The 24,602-nt window shown below is 45.6% G+C and overlaps 2 protein-coding genes across 2 annotated transcripts in view; one reads left to right on the forward strand and one right to left on the reverse strand.

Annotated features, from left to right (window-relative positions):
* BMP3 (bone morphogenetic protein 3) overlaps window positions 1–3,265 on the forward strand; it is a 41,720-nt gene extending 38,455 nt beyond the window's left edge. Inside the window, exon 4 of the mRNA XM_056855793.1 lies at window positions 3,054–3,265. Coding sequence (XP_056711771.1) covers window positions 3,054–3,245 — 192 coding nt within the window. The 3' untranslated portion in view covers window positions 3,246–3,265. The remainder of the gene's footprint in view (window positions 1–3,053) is intronic.
* Window positions 3,266–12,479: 9,214 nt separating this feature from the next.
* The window catches only part of PRKG2 (protein kinase cGMP-dependent 2), an 81,301-nt gene continuing 69,178 nt past the window's right edge, over window positions 12,480–24,602 (reverse strand). The window contains exons 12-18 of the mRNA XM_056855434.1: window positions 24,498–24,587; window positions 21,554–21,695; window positions 19,899–20,062; window positions 16,630–16,752; window positions 13,623–13,685; window positions 13,363–13,429; window positions 12,480–12,603 (exon numbers count right to left, since the gene is read on the reverse strand). Of these exons, the coding sequence (XP_056711412.1) occupies window positions 12,508–12,603; window positions 13,363–13,429; window positions 13,623–13,685; window positions 16,630–16,752; window positions 19,899–20,062; window positions 21,554–21,695; window positions 24,498–24,587 (745 nt within the window). The 3' untranslated portion in view covers window positions 12,480–12,507. The remainder of the gene's footprint in view (window positions 12,604–13,362; window positions 13,430–13,622; window positions 13,686–16,629; window positions 16,753–19,898; window positions 20,063–21,553; window positions 21,696–24,497; window positions 24,588–24,602) is intronic.

The following is a 24,602-nucleotide window of genomic DNA, read 5'->3' on the forward strand; positions in this document are numbered from 1 at the left end:
TTTGTGTGTACAAACCCGCCCTCCACACACATTGTAGCCCCGATCAGAATAAGCATCTCAGCTGCCGTGAACCTTTAAAAACTGCTGGGAAAACCCAATGACAGATCTTCCAGCATCACATAGGCTTTGATCCTAAGTGAGCAGCAGCCATATTAATAATTCAAGAAACAGGGAAAAATCTGTAGAAATTTGTTTCTTACCTGACGGGGACGAAAAGGAAGTTGCTTACAGAATTCCCTGGGAATGAAATTCTAGAAGATGGTGGATACCACTATTTGAATACTCATTAAAAACCACTTGTGAAAAATTAGCACATCAGGGAAGAGCTCCCTGACATGCTATTTTTCCTCCAGAGGGGAGTTAGTTTGGGGGTGGATTAGAATCATAGAGTTGGAAGGGACCACCAGGGTCATCTAGTCCAACCCCCTGCACAATGCAGGAATTTCACAACTACCTCCCCCACACACCCCCAGTGACCCCTACTCCATGCCCAGAAGATGGCCACGATGCCCTTCCTCCCATGATCAGCCTAAGGTCACAGAATCAGCCTTGCTGACAGATGGCCATCTAGCTTCTGCCTAAAAACCTCCAGGGAAGCTCACCACCTCCCAAGGAAGCCTGTTCCCCTGAGGGACCGCTCTAACTGTTAGAAAATTCTTCCTGATGTCTAGACGGGAACTCTTTTGATTTAATTTCAACCCGTTGGTCCTGGTCCGACCTTCTGGGGCAATAGAAAACAACTCGGCACCATCCTCTATATGACAACCCTTCAAGCATTTGAAGACGTTAGCTTGTATTCACCCACTGACTTAACTGTTTAGGATTGCACTGTGAAACGTCTCTCTCAGACAATGCCTCCAAGACAAAGCCGAAGATGTTACATTTAAAACCTCATCCATGGCAGCCTAAAAAAACGAAATAAGTTGCTGCTTCCACCTCGGAGAAGCAGTGTAGTACGGCGGGCCAGCAAACATCTTTGCTGGTGTTGTGTGTGCAAAGCCTAAGAAGCAGGGAAATAAATAAGCTTGCAACCCCATTAGGAAAATCTAATAGACTTTGGAGACACTCAGCCTCCCAATAAAATAGAACCTATACCGCTTCCCTGCTTCCAGTCTCTTGCAGATTGTAAGCCACAATGGATATTTCATGAATCCCTAATGTAATCTAGCATTGGGTGCATTCAGTCAGAACCAAAGGACCTTGGAAAACTCCCTTAACTGTCTGGTGATAATACAACACCCATTATTTGTCCCTGTTTGAGTTGTATGTCTGGAGGGGGGGGTAGTCTGCGGTCGTTTATGCATGGGTACTTTCACTCACTTTCAACCCCGGTCTGTCTCAGTTGTTCCTTGGGAGTTCTGCATGAATTTTCCGTCCATTAGAGATGACCTTGCGGCCAGCCCTCTCAATGTCTGGGTCTTCCCATTCCTCTGTTAACCCGATTCTTCCATCTTCCCTGAGCAAAGCCCAGGTGAAATCCCCATGCAGAAGGCAAAGTCCGGGACATGCAAGCTTGGTTTCGCTCACAGCCAGTTACAAAGCAGCATGGACAGAGGCAGGGATTGAAATACTTCCTGTTTCCTGTGAGCTGTTTCTGAGCAGAAGAAAGGCTTTTTAAAACCGAGGCTTGGATTCCCCCCCCCTTTCAGATTGCTCCATATTTTTGTTGTTGTTGTTGTTAAAATGCTTTTTTATGTGGCCATTGGGGTTGGGGGTGATTTTTGCTCACAGTAAGCACTACAAGTAAGCCAATTACAAAGCAGCTTTTAAAGGGGATGGGGACTTTTATTTTTAGCTTGGATACTGCTGGTGCATAGCTTCCCAACAGGAAGGTGTGGGTCCAGCCAGCAACGAACCTCAGGTAAAACTCCTATGCATAAATGACCTGCAAGAACCATTTTTCATCTCCTTTCCAGCTTTGTTTTATACCTACTTTGCAATCATTGCAAGTCTAGAAAAGTTTCCCAAGAAACTAAGGCAGGGTGGTTTTGGTTCTCTTTCCATAAGATTGATGGCCTCTAATAATGGGGCTGCCGAGGGATGTCCCCTTTCAGTACTTCAGATGTCAAAGACAGATCTCCTTATGAAATGAGACACATATTACATCTTTCATTTTTCAGCAAATTGTTTATGGCGGACTGGAGTCCACTCTATTTTGGTCCCTTTCGGAGCAGGGAGAAATAGTGAATGAATCCCTAATGCAGTCTTTTGTTGGTGGCATTCCGTCAAAGCCGAAGGTGCTTAGAAATCTGTAGATAGGCCAAAAAAACCTTCATCTATTATGGAAATTAAACAAGAAAGGGCTAACCTGTATTTCTGTAGCCTGCTAGCTATGACTTTTTAAAGAAATCTCCAGCCCTTTTCATTGCAGAGCTATAGCGCCATAAGGAAGCAACGCTAGAGTGTTAAAGGAAGTATTACTGCATTATGGCTCAATATAAGTGACCAGTGTGGTCACTTATAATATAAGTCAGCGTGGTGTAGTGGTTAAGAGTGGTGGTTTGGAGCGGTGGACTACAGTCTGGCGATCCAGGTTTGATTTGCCACTCCTCCACATGAGCGGCGGAGGCTAATCTGGTGAACTGGATTTATTTCCTGCTCCTCCACACAAAGCCAGCTGGGTGGCCTTGGGCTAGTCACAGCTCTGATAGAGCTCTCCCAGCCCACCTACCTCACAGGGTGTCTGTTGTGGGGAGGGGGAGAGAAGGTGATTGTAAGCCAGTTTGATTCTTAAGTGGTACAGGAAGTCGGTATATAAAAACCAACTCCTCCTCTTCCTCCTCTTCTTCTTCTGATTCCACCTTTCTCCCAAGGGTCTCAGGATGGCATGTGTGGTTCCCTTTCTTTTATTTTAGCTTCACAACAACTCTGCGAGGTAGGTTTGGCCGAAAGAGTGTGCAGCTGGCCCAAAGCCATCCTGTGGGTTTCATAGTACAATGGGGATTCGAACCCGGGCCTGACACCCAGTACCTACACTGAACTGGCAGTGCTGCTGTAGAGAGTGCCGAGCCTGCTGACCCCGGTTTCATCTTCCTCCTCCTTCTCTTTTGCAGGCCTTAAAGCCATCCAACCATGCCACCATCCAAAGCATAGTGAGAGCCGTGGGGGTCGTCTCCGGGATTCCCGAGCCGTGCTGCGTCCCAGACAAGATGTCATCTCTCAGCATCTTATTCTTCGACGAGAACAAGAACGTGGTACTCAAAGTCTACCCCAACATGACAGTGGAGTCTTGCGCATGCAGATAACATCCTCCTAGAGCCTGTGGAGCCTTTCTGACATCTATCCTCTTGCGCCTGCTCCTTGACTTTTTTGCTTTATGGTTCCCCCACAGACACCCAAACACCCTCTCACACCCCATTTTGCACTGCCGATGCATTTCATTCTCCAAAGTTTTCTGAACGAGTATGAATGAATGGAAGAGCAGAAGGCGAGAAGGAACAGACCATGGACATTCCAGGACTTGGAAGGACCCAGCTGTAACGTTCTTACGTTGAGGCTATGTTGGGGGTGGGGGGAGGAATGAAAGACATCAGCAGCACCAGGAACAAACTTTGTGTTGCAAGATGCTCGTGGTGGCGGGGTGGGGGGATGAGACATCTGCAAAGAACTTGATCGAGATGATTCAAAGGTTGTCTGGAGGACCCTTTCGGAGAAAGCTTTCTAAACCACAGAAATGGCATCGCCCATTCTTCTACAGACTCTCTCCCAGAGAGATTCATAAATATATTATGTCTTTCTGCATTAAGTTACTGGGAAATTCCTATAAAGTGCTAAATACGTATGTACGTTAAGTGCCGTTAAGGCACAAGTGACTTATGGTAACCCCAGCGAGGGGCTTGTCAGGCAGGCGAGAAGCAGCGGTTTGCCTTCCTCCACAGAGTCTTCCTTGGTGGTCTCCCATCCAAGTATCGACCCTGCTTAGCTTCTGAGATCGGGCTATACCATGCCCCCTCCCCTTCCGGAGTGCTAAATAACCTAATCAAATATGGCTTATCCTAGAAATTTGCAAAAATCCAGTTGCAAGACTTGTTTTTTCTTGATATGGGTCAAGATCCATGTTACACGGATGGTGGCAACGAACGCCTGAAATCCCATCCCTGTCTTCAGTGCAGCAGAAGGGGGAAAGGTGGTAAAGCCTGGTCTGTCAAGTGGTTGCTACAACCAACTGCTGTAGTAACCCCCTTTGGGCTGCGCTACGATCTGGCAGTAGACACATGAAGCTGCTTTCTACTGAATCAGACCATTGGTCCATCAAAGTCAGTATTGTCAGACCAGCAGCGGCTCTCCAGGGTCTCAGGCAGAGGTCTTTCACATCACCTACTTGCCTAGTCCCTTTAACTGGAGAGGCTGGGGGTTGAACCTGGAACCTTCTGCATGCCAAGCAGATGCTCTACCACTGAGCCACGGCCCCTCCCTTGTTTAAACATGACAAACACACACCTTAACCTGTACAGGGTTCCATATGCTCACAGTAATGTTCAAAGTATACCTTTGTACGGAATATTAATCCTCTAGTACAATCCCTGCCTAGTAAGCATCCTGATGCGTCGTCACACCATGAGTCAGTAATGCCCCGGTGCTTGCAAAAAATGAACACTCAATGTGGTGCTCAAAGTCTACTCCCAACATGACAGTGGATTCTTGTGCATGCAGATAACACCCCCCCAGAAGCTGTGGGGCTCTGGGTGGGTGTTATAAGCTTGACTCTCAAAAGCTTATACCCTGAAAATCTTGTTGGTCTCATTGATATAGCAGAGATTGGGTCATTAGTACACAATTTCAGTCCCCTCGCCATTCTTTTGTGCAGTGAGGACTTGGGGACTAGACCTCCCAATGGCCAAGTTTCACACTGGCGTGGTCTTTAGCCTGCTTGGTTACCAGGTGAAAAGGACTGCCTGCATTAAAACACATGAACATATGAAGCTGCCTTATACCGAATCAGACCCTTGGTCCATCAAAGTCAGTATTGTCTACTCAGGCTGGCAGCTTTTCTCCAGGGTCTCAGGCAGGGGTCTTTCACATCACCTACTTGCCTAGTCCCTTTAACTGGAGATGCCGGGGATTGAACCTGGGACCTTCTGCATGCCAAGCTGATGCTCTACCACTGAGCCACGGCCCCTGAGGGTGTGGGCAGTGGTGCTGACCACAACACATCCTTGTGCATTGTTGGGCTTGGGCGGCGTTCAATTACTATGCATCTCACGGAAGCTCCTAAGTGCCTCCCAGTCCCTTATAATGAAGCACGGCGAAGAGCTCTTTGTTGCAGCTCTAGCGCTGGGGAAGGGGACTTCGACGCTTTAATTTCCAGCTCGACGGAGAGACGTTGCAGTTTCAAAGAGCTGAATCCTCTTATTGAGGAGCTGGTGCATTCATTAAGCTATCTCCTTTCTCCATGTAAAAAAAAAATTAAAATAAGACTTTGTACATTTTTTTTTTACGCTTAGGAAATTAATGCTTGTACAGTTGGTGTCAGTAAAGTAAAAAAAGCCAAAGGATATTTGTATATGGAAAGAAGCTTTTATTGATGCCTTTAATTTATTTTATGTCTGTTGCCATGTCGTGTGTTAATTTCCACTTTCTAGTATCCTTAACGCACACTGGTTTTTTACATTAATTTTGCAAGATTATATCTATATCTATATCTATCTATATATCTATTAAAGAAGCTGTGTGTCTTCAAAAGCAAATGTGCATGTCACAGACACACTGGGAAGGATATTTTTTCACTATGGATGTATAAGCTTACCTGTCTCATTCTCCTTCCTACAATTATAGGATTTTTTTTTTTTGCACTGCAAAATACTATGTGCTAGATGATGTAAAAAAAAAAAAAAAACCAAAGGTGAGAAAAAACATTTTTCACATGAAGATTAATTTTCTTAATTGAGTGGCGGATGCTAATCTGATGAACCAGGCTGGTTTTCCCACTCCTCCATGTGAAGCCAGCTGGGTGACCTTGGGCTAGTCACAGCGGTCTTAGAGCTCTCTCAGCCCCACCTACCTCACAGGGTGTCTGTTATGGGGAGGGGAAGGGAAGGTGATTGTAAACCAGATTGATCCTTCCTTAAGTAGTAGAGAAAGTAGGCTTATAAAAACCAACTCTTCTTCTATATAGTGTATTTTCATGAGTCAGTGCATTCTCTTGAGCTCATTGTAAATACCAGGCTTTAGCTGAGATAGAAAATTCACAAGGTAATGAAGAAAATTTTCTAGTCTGCCTTAGATAAAATATGTAGGAAAACACAGACGTGGAAGATGCTATGTAATAGATTTATTTGTGCACACAAAGAGATCCATGAGCTATACAGCAGGTTTAAAAAGGAGAAAGGCATTTCCCCCCCCCCTCTCTGTACATATTAGCAATACTCTGTGCAATAAAACCTTCTACCCGGCATACATTCTCATTTTAAAAATAGTCATATAAGAAAATCACGCGTATATACAAATAAATTGGAAAAAAACCTATTTGTTTAAAAAAAGGTTTTACAACTTTTACATTTCGATTCGTTCTAAAAACAGGGCACAAAAGATAGATGATGCACACTAATATGGAAGGGGAAAAGAAATCTGGAGACAAAGCACAATCTTTGGTATTACTAACTGATACTTGTCAGCTGTTCAGGGTTCCTTTAGATGAATATAAGGAGACTGTCTTAGGTGGAGTCAGGCCAGCAACCCCAGAGAAGATCTTCTCTGACTGGCGGGGGTCATGCCTTGGTCTTTACCAGCTCCACCACTCAAGATGCCTGGAGCTTTTGGGGAATTAAGCTGGGACCTTAAGCATGTGAAATATGTGACCCACATCTGACTTAATGGTACATTTCGCACCTCTCACCGTCTTGCTGACATCTATGAAATAAACGGCGACCCAAATGCATTTTTATGCCTTTGCATAAAGGCATAAACAGCCAGGGCAAACGCCACTGCTTCGAACGGCTTCAAGGGATTTATGCAAAAGCAGATGGACATTCTGATTTGGGGGGGATAAATCTAACAGGGCAAGGTCCTACGAAATAAACCAACTTAAAAGGTACAAGAGTTTCGATGTGCTTGCAGAGACAACCTCGTTTATGATACGCCTGCGCTTTCCTCGTTTTCGAAAAATAAATTTACCCCCATTCAAGTATACGCCCACAAGCACATCGCGAGGAGGGAGAACACAAATCTTGTGCAAACCAAAGCTGCAGCATTGACGACTGATCCTCTCAACCTGGCCTCTTCAAGGGCCAGATGCAGACCACCAGAGTGGTGGCGTGGGAACCCACCTTGCAGGCTGACCACTATCTCGTAGCAACAGCTAGTCATCTGTGGCACCCTGGGCTCATGGAAAGCCTTGTCGGCTCAGAGTGGGATGGGCTTATTTATATGACTTCATTTACACCTCACCTTTCTCCCCAGCGGGGGACCCAAAGTGCCTTACGTCATTCTCCTCTCCTCCATTATATCCTCATAGCACAGTGCAGCAAATTTTACCATTCACCCCCCCCCCCAACACGCACACCATGCTTCTGAGCAGCTGGATTTGAGTCTAGCAGCACCTTAAGAGACAAAACAGTTTTGAGACTGCAAGTTTTCAAGAGTCACAGCTCCCTTCGTCAGACAGACTCGAATCTAGCTGTCCTCCTGTAGACCAACGCGGCTACCTTCTGAAACTATCTTCACGTTTCTGAGGTCGGTAAGGCTGAGAGGGTGTGGTTGGCCCAAGGTCACCCAGCAAGGTCCTAGACAGAGCAGGGATTCAAACCTGGTTCTCCCAGACCCTAGTCCAACACTCTAAGCCAGGGGTGTCAAACATAAGGCCCATAGGCCGGATCCGGCCCCTTGAGAGCTCTTATCCGGCCCGCAAGCCAGCTGAGGCAGCCACCCTTTCCAGTCCCGATCTAGGCTGGCGAGGCATGGCTCGACCCAACCAAGTGACATTTATGTCATAACTGGCCCTTGTAACAAATGAGTTTGACACCCCTGCTCTAAGCACTACACCATTCTGGCTGGTTGATTTATATTTGGATAGTGTTGTTTTTTTTTAATTATGGCATCTAATTTAATTGCCTTTAATGTTTAGCCCGGTGGCGCAGAGTGGTAAACTGCAGTACTGCAGTCAAAGCTCTGCTCATGACCTGAGTTCGATCCCGACGGAAGTCGGTTTCAGGTAGCCAGCTCAAGGTTGACTCAGCCTTCCATCCTTCCTAGGTCGGTAAAATGAGTACCCAGCTTGCTGGGGGTAAAGTGTAGATGTCTGGGGAAGGCAATGGCGAACCACCCTGTAAACATAGTCTGCCTAGTAGACGTTACCCCATGGTTCAGTAATGAGCTGGTGCTTGCACAGCGGACCACCTTTACCTAATGTTTAGATTGCCTTGAGCTGGACAGCCCAGGCTAGCCTGATCTCCTCAGAAGCTAAGCAGGGTCGGCCTTGGTTAGTATTTGGATGGGAGACCCCCAAGGCAGTCCAGGGTCATGACCCAGATACAGACAGTGGCAAACCACCTCTGAACTTCTTGCCTTGAAAATCCCACAGGGTTGCCATAAGTCATCTGTTACTTAACAGCAACACCCCACCCCCAACATTTAGATGGTTATGCGTTTTAATTCTCACTGCTGCCTGCTTTGGACTAATCACCTTGAATTGGTTGAAGTGTACCACATTGCCCCAAACAATCAGACACATAGGCCATTTATGTATGGTGGTTTCCTTGCTGTCACCCTGCCGACTACTTCGGGGCTTTGCATTTTCTGACCGTCAGAGGTCACCTTGCTCTCCCTGTGTGTTTCTGCACATTTTGCCTGTGTTTTCTGGATCTGTGTTTAGCCAGCATCCAGAAAACACACGGAAATGCATGGGAAGAGTAAGGTGACCTCTCACGGTTGGAAAATACAAGCATAATCAAAGCAAACCCCATAGGTAGTTGGTGAGGTGACTGCAATGAAGTAGCCATGCATAAATGGCCATAGTGTGCATGTGTGGAGAGGGGGGGGGGTGACCGGTAAAATTTGCTGTAATGTGACCAGAAGCTACCCATATCGTTGCCATTCCATGTGACGCACTTACAAGAGAACATCCTAATACAAACAGTCGTCTCTATACCCAACCACTGTCATTAGGCAACACCAGCAAATCCATGAACAAAGCCATTCAGCAAGACTTCATTCCACCCCTACTGCAAGACCCCATGAAAGCCTTCAGCCCTGTCACTGTTTCTGAGTCAGCCTCAGAATTTCAACCCCATAATCCCTGAGTCCAAACCCCCAACCTCGACAGTGGTCTCATGGCAATCTCCTTTACCATTTTGGGCCCACTGTCATTAAATCTGTAGTGCTCCATCAAAGCAATTTACTCCACAATGCAAAAATAGAAATATCTGATTTCTCATTTTAATCAGTGTATTAAGAATCAAAACTCTTCTAGCATATAAAAAATTCTAACGAAAGGAAAAAAAACAACAGCAACAGACCAAGTCTATTGGTTCTCGTAGGTTATCCGGGCTGTGTAACCGTGGTCTTGGTATTTTCTTTCCTGACGTTTCGCCAGCAGCTGTGGCCGGCATCTTCAGAGGAGTAACACTGAAGGACAGCGTCTCCTCTGAAGATGCCGGCCACAGCTGCTGGCGAAACGTCAGGAAAGAAAATACCAAGACCACGGTTACACAGCCCGGATAACCTACGAGAACCAATGAACTCTGACCGTGAAAGCCTTCGACAATATTTTAGACCAAGTCTATGCTTCTCTACATCCTTCCGCTTTAATATGGCCAGTGTGCTTGGGTTTCAAACTCCTGGAGTTGCATTATATGGGGGGGGAAAAACCACAAGCCATCCACAAGAAGCATAATGCATGTTAAGGTGCTCACAGTGCTTCCAGTCACTAAGCTTCTATTCAGACATCCAGAACATAAGAACAGCCATGCTGGATCAGACCAAGGCCCGTCAAATCCAGCTGTCTGTTCACACAGTGGCCATCCAGGTGCCTATAAGAAGCCCACAGACAAGATGACTGCAGCAGCATTATCCTGCCTGTGTTCCAAAGCATCTAATATATTCGGCATGCTCCTCTGATCCTGGAGAGAATAGGCAGGCATCACGACTAGTATCCATTTTGACTAGTATCCATGGATAGCCCTCTCCTCCATGAACATGTCCACTCATAAGAACTGCTGGGTCAGACCAAGGTCCATCAAGACTAGCAGTCTGTTCCCTCAGGGGCCAACCAGGTGCCTCTAGGAAGCTCACAAACAAGACGACTGCAGCAGCATTTTCCTGCCTGTGTTCAAAAGCACCTAATATAATGGGCAAGGTCCTCAGATCCTATAGAGAATAGGTATGCATCATCACTAGTATCCATTTTGACAAATACCCATCGATACCCCTATCCTCCATGAACATGAACCAACTGGTGTTGGGATGTTATTTTTCTCATGACAAACATGAACCTTGTTTCCAGTTGAGCACTCTTCTCTTTCTCCTGCGGCACATCCAAATTGAAGACTGAAGTCTTTAACCTAATACCATTTTCTTCAGTCCTCTGGTACTTCAACAAACCAAGGTTTGTTGTTTTCTTTCCCAGTAACTGAGAACCATAGTTTAACCCTGGTTTGGGATCCTGCTTGCTGGGGAAACCCCCACCCCCATTCAACGTGTTACCACGGCCACATTGAGACATCATGATTAACTGGCATTCATTGGGGACTTCCATTTTGGCATGCCGTACTGGGGGAGAGATCTTGCAGGGACAAGTGTGGTTCATGTTCCTGATGAACAATCTCTGGTTTGTTTGTGAATCTGAAGAGCAGAAGGCCTTAGCTGGTGTGGTTGGCAGATGAAGAACAATGAAGAAGAAACGCTGGCATGGACATGAGTCACAGTTGAAAGGGAACACTCAAAAAGATCAGGAACCAAGGGTCATTTAGCAAATTAAATGGCAGCTTAAAACAGATCTGCCATCAAGCAGATTATCAAAAAATAAACCATAGTCCATCCAGATCTCCTGATAAGCGTCCACGTATGAAACGGATGTTTAAAAACAAAGTTGATGCATTCTGACCACATTTTTAGGCATACACTACATTTTAAGTGTATGCCTCACAACCTTTGAATAGGTCCTCTAAAAATGTATGGAAACAGATTAGATTTCAGAAATCTGGAATTAAAACTCAACAAACGATATTCGGAAGGGGGGGGGGAAGGATGTATTTACCTAAAGGAAGTTACCCAACTACAATTCCATTCTTCTATAATCACTGGATTTCTTGATGGAAACTCAACTGGTCATCTTGTAAGGTTGGATCCAGACAGCTTTTTAACTCAATCTTGCCCAACTCCGCTCCTCCACACAGGTTCCACGATCCCTAACATAACCTTTCGGATGGTCAAACGGGACTTCCTTTGTCACCAGAAAGAACCTGGTGGGATCCAACTCAGTATGTTTTAGACAATCAGTCTAGCTCCTACCGGTATTAGTAGAATTTTTTCCTGTAAGCATATATTTCTCCCAGTGGTTTAAAATACAGCTGTGATCCAAGGTTGCTGTTTGTGACATCACTTCTTTTGGTGCAGAAGGGGGGAGGCGATTTCCGCTGATTCCCGCCCACACCATATAGATCATTCTGTCCCTGTGCTGTTCCTGATGGTCCCTTGACCCTCCCCCCGAAATTTCCGGGGGCTCAGTGCACTGCAGAAAGAATAGGAAGGTAGGGAAATCCCACTGCCAGCTCCACTCCACTGGCGGAAGCTAGGGCACAACTGGGGCTGCCAACCTCCAGGTGGGATCTGGAAATTCCCCAGAATTACGACCAATCTCCAGACTACAGAGACCAATTGCTCTGCAGAAAGAGGATGATTTGGAAGGCGGACTGTATGGCATGGCGCCCTGCTGAGATCCCTCCCTTCCCCAAACCCTCCCTTCCCCAGGCATTGTCCCAAATCTCCACGAATTTCCCTGCCCCAAACTGGCAACGCTAGATACAACCCTACATAAATTGTAGGGGCTTGCCTGAACATGTAGGAGTAAGCTTCTTACAAGGCGTGGGTTTTGTTTTCCCTCATGGAGGAAAACAGAAAAGGTCACCGACATGAAACTAGTTAGAACGCAGCTCTGTTTCTGGCCTCCCTCCCACCCCACCTCTGGTGTTCATTTTTCATCTCCAGGTCCAGCTTTGCCCACGCTGACATTTTATGCAAAACACACTCAAGCACAGATGCGGATGTAAGGAATACATCACACATCTCCGCGAGAGATGGATGGAGAATTCAGTCTGCAGTTCTGTGGGGAACGATGCTTTCCAGACCCTCGGACCCGTCCGTTTCTGTCCTTCAAAGAACAACTCCTTCTGCACAGACTCTTTGAGATCACAAAACAAATCAGGGTGTGGTCCACATGGCGTCGGATCGAACTGTCAAAGTCCCGCTGATGTTAATGCGGCCGGCAGAGCTCTCGACAAGGATGTTGGTGACGGGCGCAGACAATCAGTGGTTGTTTGTAAGGTCGATTTACAAAGCGCAGCTCCGGTCCTCTTAGAAATCTTTATCCCAGCCCGAAAGCTCATCCGGTGGGATGCTCTGCTCAGGAGGGTATCTGTCAAAATAGCTGTAATCCATCGGTCCTGAAAGCTAAAGAAGAATTAACAAGAGACTTACGTTTAAAGTGGCATAAGAATACTAGAGGTGCTCTTCAGAGTCAGACCAGTGGTTAGGGTGGCCAATCTCCAGGTGGTGGCTGGAGATCTCCCGCTATCACAACCGATCTCCAAGCGACAGAGATCAGTTCCCCTGGAGAAAATGGCCACTGTGGAAGATAGACTGTATGGCCATTTATGCAGGGTCAATTTTGATGCTCTCTCAGAGCTCTTTTTAAAATGCAACCTTTAAAATGCCTATTCATGGTCCCGATGCAAAAGGAGAAATTCCACCACCCCCACTTGCCTGCTCCTTTGTTTGCATAGCATTAGCAATCGCCGATTGCATAGCTAATGCACGGCTGTGATTTTGCATGCTTCCTTGAGGGGATTCTTTGAGGCGTGGGTGGAGAAAACACAAAAGGTTGTGTTAAAGGGGCTCTTAAGAAATTGCCCCTTTAAATTGTAGTCACTTCCTGAATGACTGTTCAGCGTGAAGAACTAAAAAAAATATGAGGGGCACTTCAGCCTGGAACACGCTGTTATTACCAAGCATAAATAGCCTCTGGCATTATACCCCATTGACATCCCTCCCCTCCCCAAACCCCACCCTCCTCAGGCTCCTCCCCAAAAATCCCCAGGTATTTCCCAACCCGGAGCTGGCAACCCTATTAATCATGTACTACAAAAAAAGAGTGTGCGGGAAGACAGAGGGGAGCATGCAGGTGCAAGGGAAACACACTGGGTTCCATACCTCTCTTTTTAAAGGAGATGTGATCTTCCTGGCTCTGAGCCCCTCCCAATTGAAACCATTCAGCCACCTAACAGAGAAGAACACAAAAGGCCCATTATAAGCTGGCTTCGCCAGTGGACTGTCCTAAACAAAAGGCCCATCTCTGCTGAAACAGGACTGCGTTCCCACTTCAGATTTCAACTCTCGGAGAACAAGGAACAAAAGGTAGATCCTGTTGAGCAGGAGACCCCTGCAAACACCTTCTCAAACGCATTCCTTACCTGTGCCTCTTTATATCATGTATTCCATTCTTCAGGTTTCCTAATCTCTCGGTTGGGTTTTGTCTAAAAAACAAAACAGAACATTGCACAATATGGATGTTTCATCATCTAGTAATACCGTACCTTCACAGTTAGTTATCAGCTTCCTGATACAATTCAAAGTGCCAGTTTACTGCCTACAAAGCATGTCGGGTTTGGTAAACTGCAGTAGGGTTGCCAATCGCCAGGTGGTGGCTGGAGATCTCCTGCTATTACAACGGATCTCCAGCCGATAGAGATCAGTTCCCCTGGAGAAAATGGCCGCTTTGGCAATTGGACTCTATGGCATCGAAGTCCCTCCCCTCCCCATACCCCACCCTCCTCAGGCTCTGCCCCAAAAACCTCCTGCCGGTGGCAAAGAGGGACCTGGAAACCCTAAACTGCAGAGATCATTCAACACCCCCTCCCCCCGTGCTCCATTCGGTCATCCTCTAGGGGCCTTTTGCAGGTTCCTGGCCCCAGGATGGCTCGGTTAGCTGTTGTTGCGGGAAGGGCCTTCTCAGTTGTGGCCCCTACACCCTAGTGTAGGGGCCACAAAAGCACTCTCAGATGACGCCCGTGCCCTGCCGGACTTATTTAGTTTCCGCAGGGCATGCAAGGACAAATTGTTTGCAGTGTAATCCACATGACTGGAGCATGATATGGTACAAGCCACATATTTTAATCGTTTAATATTTTTCTGTTAATATTTTATATTTGCTATCTGTTTTGAATGTTGTTTTTAACTCGTTTATCTTGTTTTAATGTTGTAAGTCGCTGCAAGGCCTTTGGGTGTGCGGTGACGGGAAAAAAAATCTAACAAATAAATAAAAACAAACTCGCCATTTCCAAGATCTGCTGGTAGGCCCCCTGGAGGCAAGACTGAAAGGACTGTGACCCTGGTGTGGTGTAGTGGTTAGAGTTTTGGACTAGGACCTGGGACAACTGAGCTCAAATACCCACTCTGCTATGGAAGCTTGACAGGTGGCCTCGGGCCCTTCAGAATCTCTCAGCATTAACTAATTGTTGTTGGCTCACTGTGAAATGTAAGCCAAAAGGCTAAGAGCATAACCCTTGGGGGCTTGTTCAGTGCATGCTGGTGTGGGAAGCAGTGCATCAAGAAAAGAGGTACCACACTGGGGTTCACATGCTGTCCAACCTTTGACTTAAAGCTCATTAAAGCATAGTTAAGTTGTGGAACTCCCTGCCCCAGGATGTGGTGATGGCTGCCAACTTGGAAGGCTTTAAGAGGAGAGTGGACATGGTCATGGAGGATAGGGCTATCCATGGCTACTAGTTAAAACGAATACTAGTCATAATGCATACCTATTCTCTCCAGGAGCGTGCCTATTATATTAGGTGCTCTGGAACACAGGCAGGATGCTGCTGCAGTAATCTTGTTTGTGGGCTTACTAGAGGCATCTGGTTGGCTACTATGTGAACAGACTGCTGGACTTGATGGGCCTTGGTCTGATCCAGCAGGGCCTTTCTTATGTTCTTATGACTTTTGCAGGGATTGACGCACAGTGCTTCATTGTGTACAATAATGGGATGTGCAACATCATAACCCTGAAGAAACTTTCATGAGATTTTCCACTGATCAAAAAGGAAGAAGTTTCCTTTGATCACCGAAGAGGCTATGTCAGGGGGTTGTGGGACCTCCAGGAACAAAAGCCATGTGGGATGGGGCTTTAACGAGGAAGGGAGCTGGCCAAGATTTGAGCAAAAATGCTGGATGGATCCAACCCACTGCCTTAAAATGGCTTAAAGACCTGTACTTCAGAGCTCAATTTTTATGTCCGTTGCCTGGCAACTGGAAGGAAAGGTTCAATGCAAACAGAGAAACCAAACGGGCTCTCTCATAATCAGTTAACAGGAGGAGAACAGGTAGCAGCTTAGCTCAGAAGTAATGAGAACTCATGGTTAGCTGATAAGTGAATAGGTGCAGGGGTTCCTTGGGCTCAGGTACTCACTCTTCTTCTTGCCCCTGCATGGCCAGAGAACGAGATATTTCTGAGTACAGAGCAAACCGTTCAGAGATAGCCACTTGAATGTAACTGATAAAACATGGATTGCACCTTGCCTACAAATCAAGACTCCTACCGGGAGCAAATCATGGAACCCTGGATCACAGGGAAAGTGAAAAATTACTTTGCCGGTTCTGACGCAACGGTGAAGCTATGGTTTGCCATGAAACAGGAAATCTCTCATTAGGGGCCATATCAGGGGAGAAGGGAGAGAAGAGAGTATGTAAACTTGAGCTTGTTCATATAAAAAGCAAACCCTGGTTGGCCATTGTATATAAATTAGTAGGGTTGCCGCACGAGGCGGAGCCAGCCACAATATAGCTGCCACAGCTTAACTTCAGTAACACAGTGTAGATCCTTGTGCTGTGCTGGCAGCTGTTGCCAAAGCAACATTTAAAAATATCTGCACAGCCTATCAAATCTTGGACTCTATGGCATTGAAGTCCCTCCCCTCTCCAAACCCCGCCCTCCTCAGGCTCGGCCCCAAAAACCTCCCACCGGTGGCAAAGAGGTGTCGGGCAACCCTATAAATTAGACTGCGACAGCCTGAAGTTCAGTAGACCTGGTAAAAGATGGAGGAAAAAGTTCCCCATAGCATGAGCAAGTTAAGCCTACTTTTCCACAAAATGCACCAAGTGGATGATGCAACTGAACAGCGATAATAAAGCATCACAGAATGCCCAATGTAAAGCACTGAACAATTCAAATGTCAAATATTGGTAAAATATCAAGCATCCAGTTCATGCTGAACATTAAACTATAAAAAAAAAATCAGTTAAATGCTGTTAACATCTGGAAAACCTATCTAAATAGGAACATCTTATAAAAACACTTTTGCTGGAAAAAACCAGGGAACGTGTTTTAATTAAAATGTAGCCCTTCTGATTTTGGGTGCCGAATAGAAAAAGTACAGCTGGTTAAAGCGTTTCTCTCCTGCCTTCGCACCAAATTGCCCTTCTCACCTGCACAGCCGCCGAATCAGATCTTCAGGACGCTTTGTTATTATTCTGGGAAAATCCAGTCTTTCAACGCCTTTTAGAATCAAATTGTAGGTCATCATTTGATCAACCCCAGAAAATGGAGGACTAGAAGAGATATAAGGATATTGACAGCATTTGTATGAAAGAAAGAAAGAAAGAAAGAAAGAAAGAAAGAAAGAAAGAAAGAAAGAAAGAAAGAAAGAAAGAAAGAAAGAAAGAAAGACAGAAAGACAGAAAGACAGAAAGAAAGACAGAGACAGACAGACAGACAGAAAGAAAGAAAGAAAGAAAGAAAGAAAGAAAGAAAGAAAGAAAGAAAGAAAACAGAATGGTTAAGAAGAAAGAGATCAATAAGGTTGTGAATTGTTTTAATTAGCAAAAGAGCAAACTGTTAGGTCTGTGCTTTTATATATTTATTTTACTTTTGATTTTAATTGGCTTTAATGATGCTTTTTTAAAATTGTTAGCCACCTCAGTGGCCCTGATTGGGCAGAAAGGCAGGGCATAAATTTTGTAAGTAAATAAAGATAAATAAACTCTGCAATCATACACTCATATAACATAAAATAGCAACATCACTGTTTATATAACTAACATTAACTGTGCAATCCTATGCAGACTTAATCCAGTCTATAACATAAAGTCTATAACAGCCTATGACAAAGTGGAAACATCACTGTTTATATAACTCACTAACACTCATATAACATAAAGTGGAAACATCACTGTTTATATAACTAACATTATCTGTGCAATCATATGCAGAGTTACTCCAGTCTCAGCCCATTGAAATGAATGGGTTTAGACTAGAGTAACTCTCTTTAGGACTGCACTGTAACACTCCTAAGGGAAACAAAGGGAGACCCATCTTAAACAAAAACAACCTTCTCTTAATATTAAACCTGCTTTAATTTGGCATAATATATCAATGTTGATTAATATTAAAGTGTCCCAAATCTTTCTTAATTCTTAATTGACTGATACATGTTTATTGTTGGGGCAGACTTTTATGATGTCTCCAGGGAAATTGTATTCTGACCACAGTAGAAGAACATCTAGCACACATACAAATTCAATTACAGAGAAAAGGAGGGAGCATCCATTTGGAAGTGCCTACCAGGTTAGGGGAGGGGCTGTGGCTCACTGGAAGAGCATCTGTGTGGCATGCAGAAGGTCCCAGCTTCAATCCCCGGCATCTCCAGTTAGCGACCAGGCAAGTAGGTGATGTGAAAGACCCCTACCTGAGACCCTGGAGAGCTGCTGCTGCTCTGAGTAGGCAATACTGGCTTTGATGGATCGAGGGCCTGATTCAGCAGAAGGCAGCTTCATGTGTTCATGTGTATATTTCTCTCAGCTACAGAGAGCTTTCAACAGCAGCTCTGCACCGTGGTCAGAATATCTGAGCAGGGTTAGTTCAAGTCCACACTCAGCCATGAAATGCCCCGAGTGACTTTCGCCCAATTGTTCTCTCAGCCCAACCTACCTCATACAGCTGTCGTGAGAGCAGAAAGGAGGAAGGAAGACCCGTCTATACACCTCTCTGAGTGCCTTGTGGGAAGGATGCAGTAGACCGATAGTGAACAGTATGGCTCCAACTAGCAGTGGCTCTCCAGTGTCTCAGCAAGTCTTTCCTAGTGGTGCTGCAGAAGCTATTTTTCAATGAAGACATCCTCCACAGCTGTCCTCTCCTTCAGGGGAACTGATCTCTGTAGTCTGGAGATCAGCTATGATTCTGGCAGAACTCAAGGCCCTGCTTGGAGGTTGGCAAACTTATTTCTAAGCCCATTGACTTCAATGGATTTTGAAAGGTTTAACTGCATAGGATGGCACTGTAGGATTCCTGAACACATGAAGCTGTCTGGTACCAAATCAGACCACTGGTCCATCACAGTCGGTATTGTCTATTCAGACCGGCATCGGTTCTCCAGGGTCTCTGGTAAAGGTCTGTCACACCGCCTACTATCTCATCCTTTAAACTAGAGATGCCAAGGATTGAGCCTGGGACCTTCTGCGTGCCAAGCAGATGCTCTACCTCTGAGCCACAGCCCCTCCACCCTGGGATCTTCTGCATGCAAAGCTTCTACCCTAGCAACTGAGCTGCAGCCCCTCCCCAAAACAAACTTGGTATGTGAAGAGATATACCATTGCAAGATTCAAGTCCAGACGTACCTTCAAGAACAACAAGATTCCCTTCATCAGACCTGATGAAGATACCTTCATCAGATGAAGAGAGCCTTGACTCTTCATAGAATCATAGAGTTGGAAGGGACCACCAGGGTCATCTAGTCCAAACCACTGCACAATGCAGCAAATCCACAACTACCTCCCCCACACACACACCCAGTGACCCCTACTCCAAGCCCAGAAGATGGCCAAGATGCCCCCCTTTCATTATCTGCCTAAGGTCATAGAATCAGCATTGCTGACAGATGGCCATCTAGCCTCTGCTTAAAAACCTCCAGGGAAGGAGAGCTCACCACTTCCAAAGGAAGCCTGTTCCACTGAGGAACCGCTCTGATAGAAAATTCTTCCTAATGTCTAGATGGAAACTCTTTTGATTTAATTTCAACTCGTTGGTTCTGGTCCGTCCTTCTGGGGGCAACAGAAAACAACTCGGCGCCGTCCTCTCTGTGACAGCCCTTCAAGTACTTGAAGATGACTATCATATCCCCTCTCAGCCTTCTGCTCTTCAGGCTAAACATACCCAGCTCCTTCAAACTTTCCTCATAAGACTTGGTCTCCAGACCCCTCACCATCTTCGTTGCCCTCCTCTGGACACGTTCCAGCTTATCTACATCCTCCTTAAATTGCGGTGCCCAAAACTGAACACAATACTCTAGGTGAGTACTTGAAAGCTTATACCCTGGAAATCTTGTTGGTCCCAAAGGTGCTTCTGGACTCGAATCTTGCTGTTCTACTGCAGACCAACATGGCTTCCCACCTGAAACCATCTTCATGGAAAATACATCATTGGTCCAGCTAGACCAGTATTGGACCAACTGCCAGCCGCTCTCTGGAGTCTCAGGCAGAACGTGTTTCCTACCTAGAGTTTGTGAGCCTTCTAACCGGAGATACCAGTTAATCGAACTGGAACCTCCTGTGTACAAGAAGCGTTTACATGTTCTGCCACTGCACCCCTATATCTAACAGTTATGGGGGGAGACTAGCAAAAATAACCTATTTGTGAAAACTGCACAGGTTGTAAAAGGCCAAAGAACTGTGATCCCCAGAATGATTTACTTGGCACTTACTTTCCCGTGAGCAATTCGTATACTAGTATTCCGAGCGACCAGAAATCCACACTGAAATCGTGTCCTTTATTCAAAATCACTTCGGGAGCAACGTACTCAGGAGTCCCACAAAAGGTCCAGGTCTTTTGTCCGGCTCCGATCTTCTTAGCAAACCCAAAATCAACCTTACGAGAAAGAGGAGAATTTGTGGATCAGACGGTTCTCCCCCCCCCAACCCCCGTTTTAAGAAAATGTTTCTAGCATCCAGAAAAGCATTTTACATGGAGAGTATTCTGCCCTATTTTCTCAGAAACCATGCAGCTTTCTTTTAGGTCATACTGAAAAATTGATCAATCTGAAAAACGAGCTCCTTTTATAATGCTTCCAAAATTGGTGTGCAAAACCTTTATTCCCCCCCCCAAAAAAATAAATTTAACTAGGAGTTATTTTAAGAGGAAGGGCCAACTTGGCCCTTCTCTAAATCCCACTTTTTTTCCTGTTCAGGTCTCCAGGCAATAGAAATCAGTTCCCTTGGAGAAAAGGGCCGCTTTGGCAACTGGACTCGATGGCATTGAAGTTCCTCCCCTCCCCAAACCCCACCCTCCTCAGGCTACAACCCCCAAATCTCCAGATATTTCCCAACCCGGAGCTGGCAACCCTACTTCTTGCAGATGTGAACACTGCTGGAATTTTGAGAAAGGGTACTGGGTAGCACCACAAATGGCTGCCATGTAAAGGCAGGGCCAATCATGAAAATAGCTACCATGGGCTGAACAATATAAAATTCCTATCAGAAGTGTGGGCCAGCTACAGAACTGGCTGCTTGCCACCACTCAGCAGGATGGGGGGGGGAATGAGAGGAAAGTATGCTTTGCTTTGATGAGCAATGCCACTTCTAGCATGAAACTGGAAGTGAGGTCATTGCATCATGGTGGAGCTCTAGGATTCCCCTGAAACCCTATGGTTTTACCACAGAGTTTCAGTGGAATTGTAGAATGGTGCCCTAATGCAATGATGTCACTTCTGGTCTTGAGCTGGGAGTGATCTCATGCATCAAAGCAACAAATATTTGAATGTCGCCGCCCCCAGAATCCTCCCATGAAGGTCACTTCCAGGTTTGATGGAGGTGCTCTCGCCCATTCCTCCAAAAACTTTTTTAGGGATGTGCTAGAGCATCCCTGCCCCGTCTGGGTTTACCCCGGAAGGGTCATTATTGCGTGCCATGCTGTGCGCCTGCAAATCGCTCCCCCGCCCCACCAAATCTCCTGTCGATGGCAAGGGGGGACCTGGCAACCCTAGGGGCTTCCCAGATGGCCAGATTCAGCCCTGGGGCCTCCGTGGTTATTGATCACTAGAGTGATCCCCTCCCACATTATGATTTTGGTCAGACAAATCATTTGCAGGGACACAGTGGAAATGAAAACTGTAGCATGAAAAGCAACTGTGAGATGGGGGAGGGAATCAATATATTTTGGGGAAGATGGCTCCCCTGACAGAAATATTTCTTTCTAATCCACAAGGGAGAAAGCAGTCTGGGCTTCGGTGTGCTGGGAATCCAAGAATTAAATGATCTTCCATTCCCCTTTGGTGGATGGATCACTGAATGCAAAACAAGCCTCTCTCTGCTGTGTGGCTATGTAAACAGTTTTTCGTTTCATTTTGGTTTTTAAACTTACCAGTTTCACATAGCCTTGGGCATCCAGAATTAAATTTTCTGGCTTCAGGTCCCTGTAGATAACATTGATGTGATGCAAATATTCGACAGCTTCTGTCACACATCCAACGCAGAACTTTGTGGTGGTTTCATCGAAGCTGCCTCTACAACAGAGTAATCGTTTTCCTTTCATCTCTCCAATTAAAGACAGAGAGGCTACAAGTAGGGTTGCCAACCTCCAGATGGGGCCTGGGGACCTCCCGGAATTACAACTGATCTCCAGATGACAGAGATCAGTTCCCCTGGAGAAAATGGCTGCTTTGGAGGGTGGACTCTACGGCATTATACCCAGCTGAAGACCGTCCTCTCCCTAAAGCCAACTCTTCTCAGGCTCCACCCCCAAGTGTCCAGAAGTTTGCCAACCCAGTGCTGGCCACTTTAGCTACAGGGGGTACTGAGCAGGAGGGCATCTTGGCCATCTTCTGGGCATGGAGTAGGGGTCACTGGGTGTGTGTGGGTGGGGGAGATAGTTGTGAATTTCCTGCATTGTGCAGGAGGTTGGACTAGATGACCCTGGTGGTCCCTTCCAACTATTCATGATTCTATGAATATCCTCCTTTCCCAAATTCCTTCCCTTCATGGTAGTTTGGATCCAATCTAGAATATTTAAACGAATATTAAATCAAACGTTCCTATCACAAAATAGACAAAAATACTATGCACTACTACTTTTCTGTCATACTGATTATCGCAATACAGGTTGAGTATCCTTTATCCAGAAATCCGATATCCGGATTGATCCGAAAACCAGACATTTTGAGCCATCGTACAGGTCAGGCATTACTCACAAGCCCTCAGCAGCGCCATTGATGGCTCAATATACAAAAAATTATTAAAAATATTGTTTAAAATTACATTCAGGCCATGGCCATTTATGCAAGGTCAATTTTAAAGCTCGCTCAAAGCTCTTTTTTTAAATGTGACCTTTAAAATGACTATTCACGGTCCCGATGCAAAAGGAGAAATTCCACACCCCCACACACACACACTCACCTGCTCCTTGTTAGCACAGCCATTAACAATGGTTGTTTTCATAGCTAATCGCGGCGGAGCAAACACAAAAGATCGCGTTAATGGGGCTCTTAAGAAATGCGAAGCAGGTATGCGCTGGCTTCGCAGTCACTTCCTGAACGACGGTTCAGTGTACAAAACTCAAAAAAACATGCGGGGCAATTCAGTTTGGAACGTGCTGCTAATTACCAAGCATAAATGGCCTATATGTATAAAGTATATATAAAACATAAATGAATTTCATGTTTAGACTTGGGTCCCATCCCCAAGATATCTCCTTATTTCTATGCAAAAATTCCCAAATATTCCAAAATACAGAAAGATCCGTAATCTGGACCATTTCTGGTCCCAAGCAGTCGGGAAAAGGGATATTCAACCTGTAGTAAGTAAAACATATCCATCTCTTTTTCCATTGTCTCTCTAACCATATCATTTCTCCTCCAAATTTCCCTTGAGTAAAATTGCCTGTTTTTATACAGCCACTGTCTGAGAGCTCATAACTGGCATCGTCAGCGATCTCTCTCCACATGTGGAATCCCAAAACCTCTTTGCCATATCTGCTTCTGCAGGACTTTAAGCAAACCATCCTACATTTATGACATCCAGTAAAATCAATCATGAAGTGCAATAATCTTGGTAACAGGAAAGGTAATTGGATAAAGATTGCAAAAAAAAATTAAAGGTATTTTTTTATAAAGTAGTATAGGAATACATTCAACTAGAAAGCTGCCTTGGGCACTCTGGATGAAAGAAGAAGACCGAATGTACTAAATGAATTAAATAAAGCCGAACACCACTGAATTCACAGAGAGACCATGGCTAACCTTAAAAACCTTCCCTGGAGGTTTTTAAGCAGAGGCTAGATGGCCATCTGTCAGCAATGCTGATTCTACGACCTTAAGCAGATGATGAGAGGGAGGGCATCTTGGCCATCTTCTGGGCATGGAGTAGGGGTCACTGGGAGTGTGGGGGGGTAGTTGTGAATTTGCTGCATTGTGCAGGGGTTTGGACTAGATGACCCTGGTGGTCCCTTCCAACTCTATGATTCAATGGTAGCTCCTAGATAGACGGCCAGATCCTACTAGGCTTATGTGGACACAGTCCTCTAGGGCCACAGTCTGGGGCCTTCAGCAACACCAACACTAACTTGGGCAACTCCAGCAGAGAGACCATTAGATGGTGGGGTAAATGGTACATCAACAGTATCCAAGGGGTTTTCAAGGCAAGTGTTGAGCAGAGGTGGTTTGCCATTGCCTTCCTTTGCCCAGCAACCCCAGTCTTCCTTGATGGTCTCCCATCCAAGTACTAACCAGTACCTACCCTGCTTGGCTTCCAAGTTCTAATGAGACTGGGCTAGTCAGGGCTACTCAGGCTGCTACCTCCCCTTCTAATCTGGTCAATGCAATTGTAGGGCTGTACCTCTGACTTAAACATTGGCGATGCTAAAATTAGTGGCACCCTCACACATACATCCCCACTTCAGCTCCCCAAGCACATCCTATCTCTGCCACAAGAAACAGCAGAAAAGAGAATAATCAATAGGCTATCTTGAGAAAATGCGCATGATAATAAATCAAGCATGTAGGAAAGAAAAATCACCCTTCCTATAGGCTCATTTCCATCACAGAAAGGAGTTCTGAAGGACTGCCAGGAAAACCTTCCTGACCACAAACCACATTAAAAAAAAAATTAAGTTTGTACATGTGAGGTTGAACAGCTCTATCAAACTGACCTTCAAACTTCTGACAATCTGTCCTTTCTAGACAATCTGTCATGTGTCAGACCAATCTAATACGATGTATGTCTTTGGCTTTAAAGACCCCCCCCCCCACTTTAGACATTTTAGTCCTCATACAGAAAATGCCAGAGGCTGAACGAAAAAGGTCTGATGTTACCTGTCCCGCAGGATACTCCACAGTTCGCCTCCAAGACAGGCTTCCAAGAGCATGTAAACGTATTTGTTGTCTTTGAAAGTGCGGTACAGTCTGCAGCAAAGGGAA

Source organism: Euleptes europaea, chromosome 9, assembly GCF_029931775.1.
Source record: "Euleptes europaea isolate rEulEur1 chromosome 9, rEulEur1.hap1, whole genome shotgun sequence".
NCBI classification, from domain to species: Eukaryota; Metazoa; Chordata; class Lepidosauria; order Squamata; family Sphaerodactylidae; genus Euleptes; species Euleptes europaea.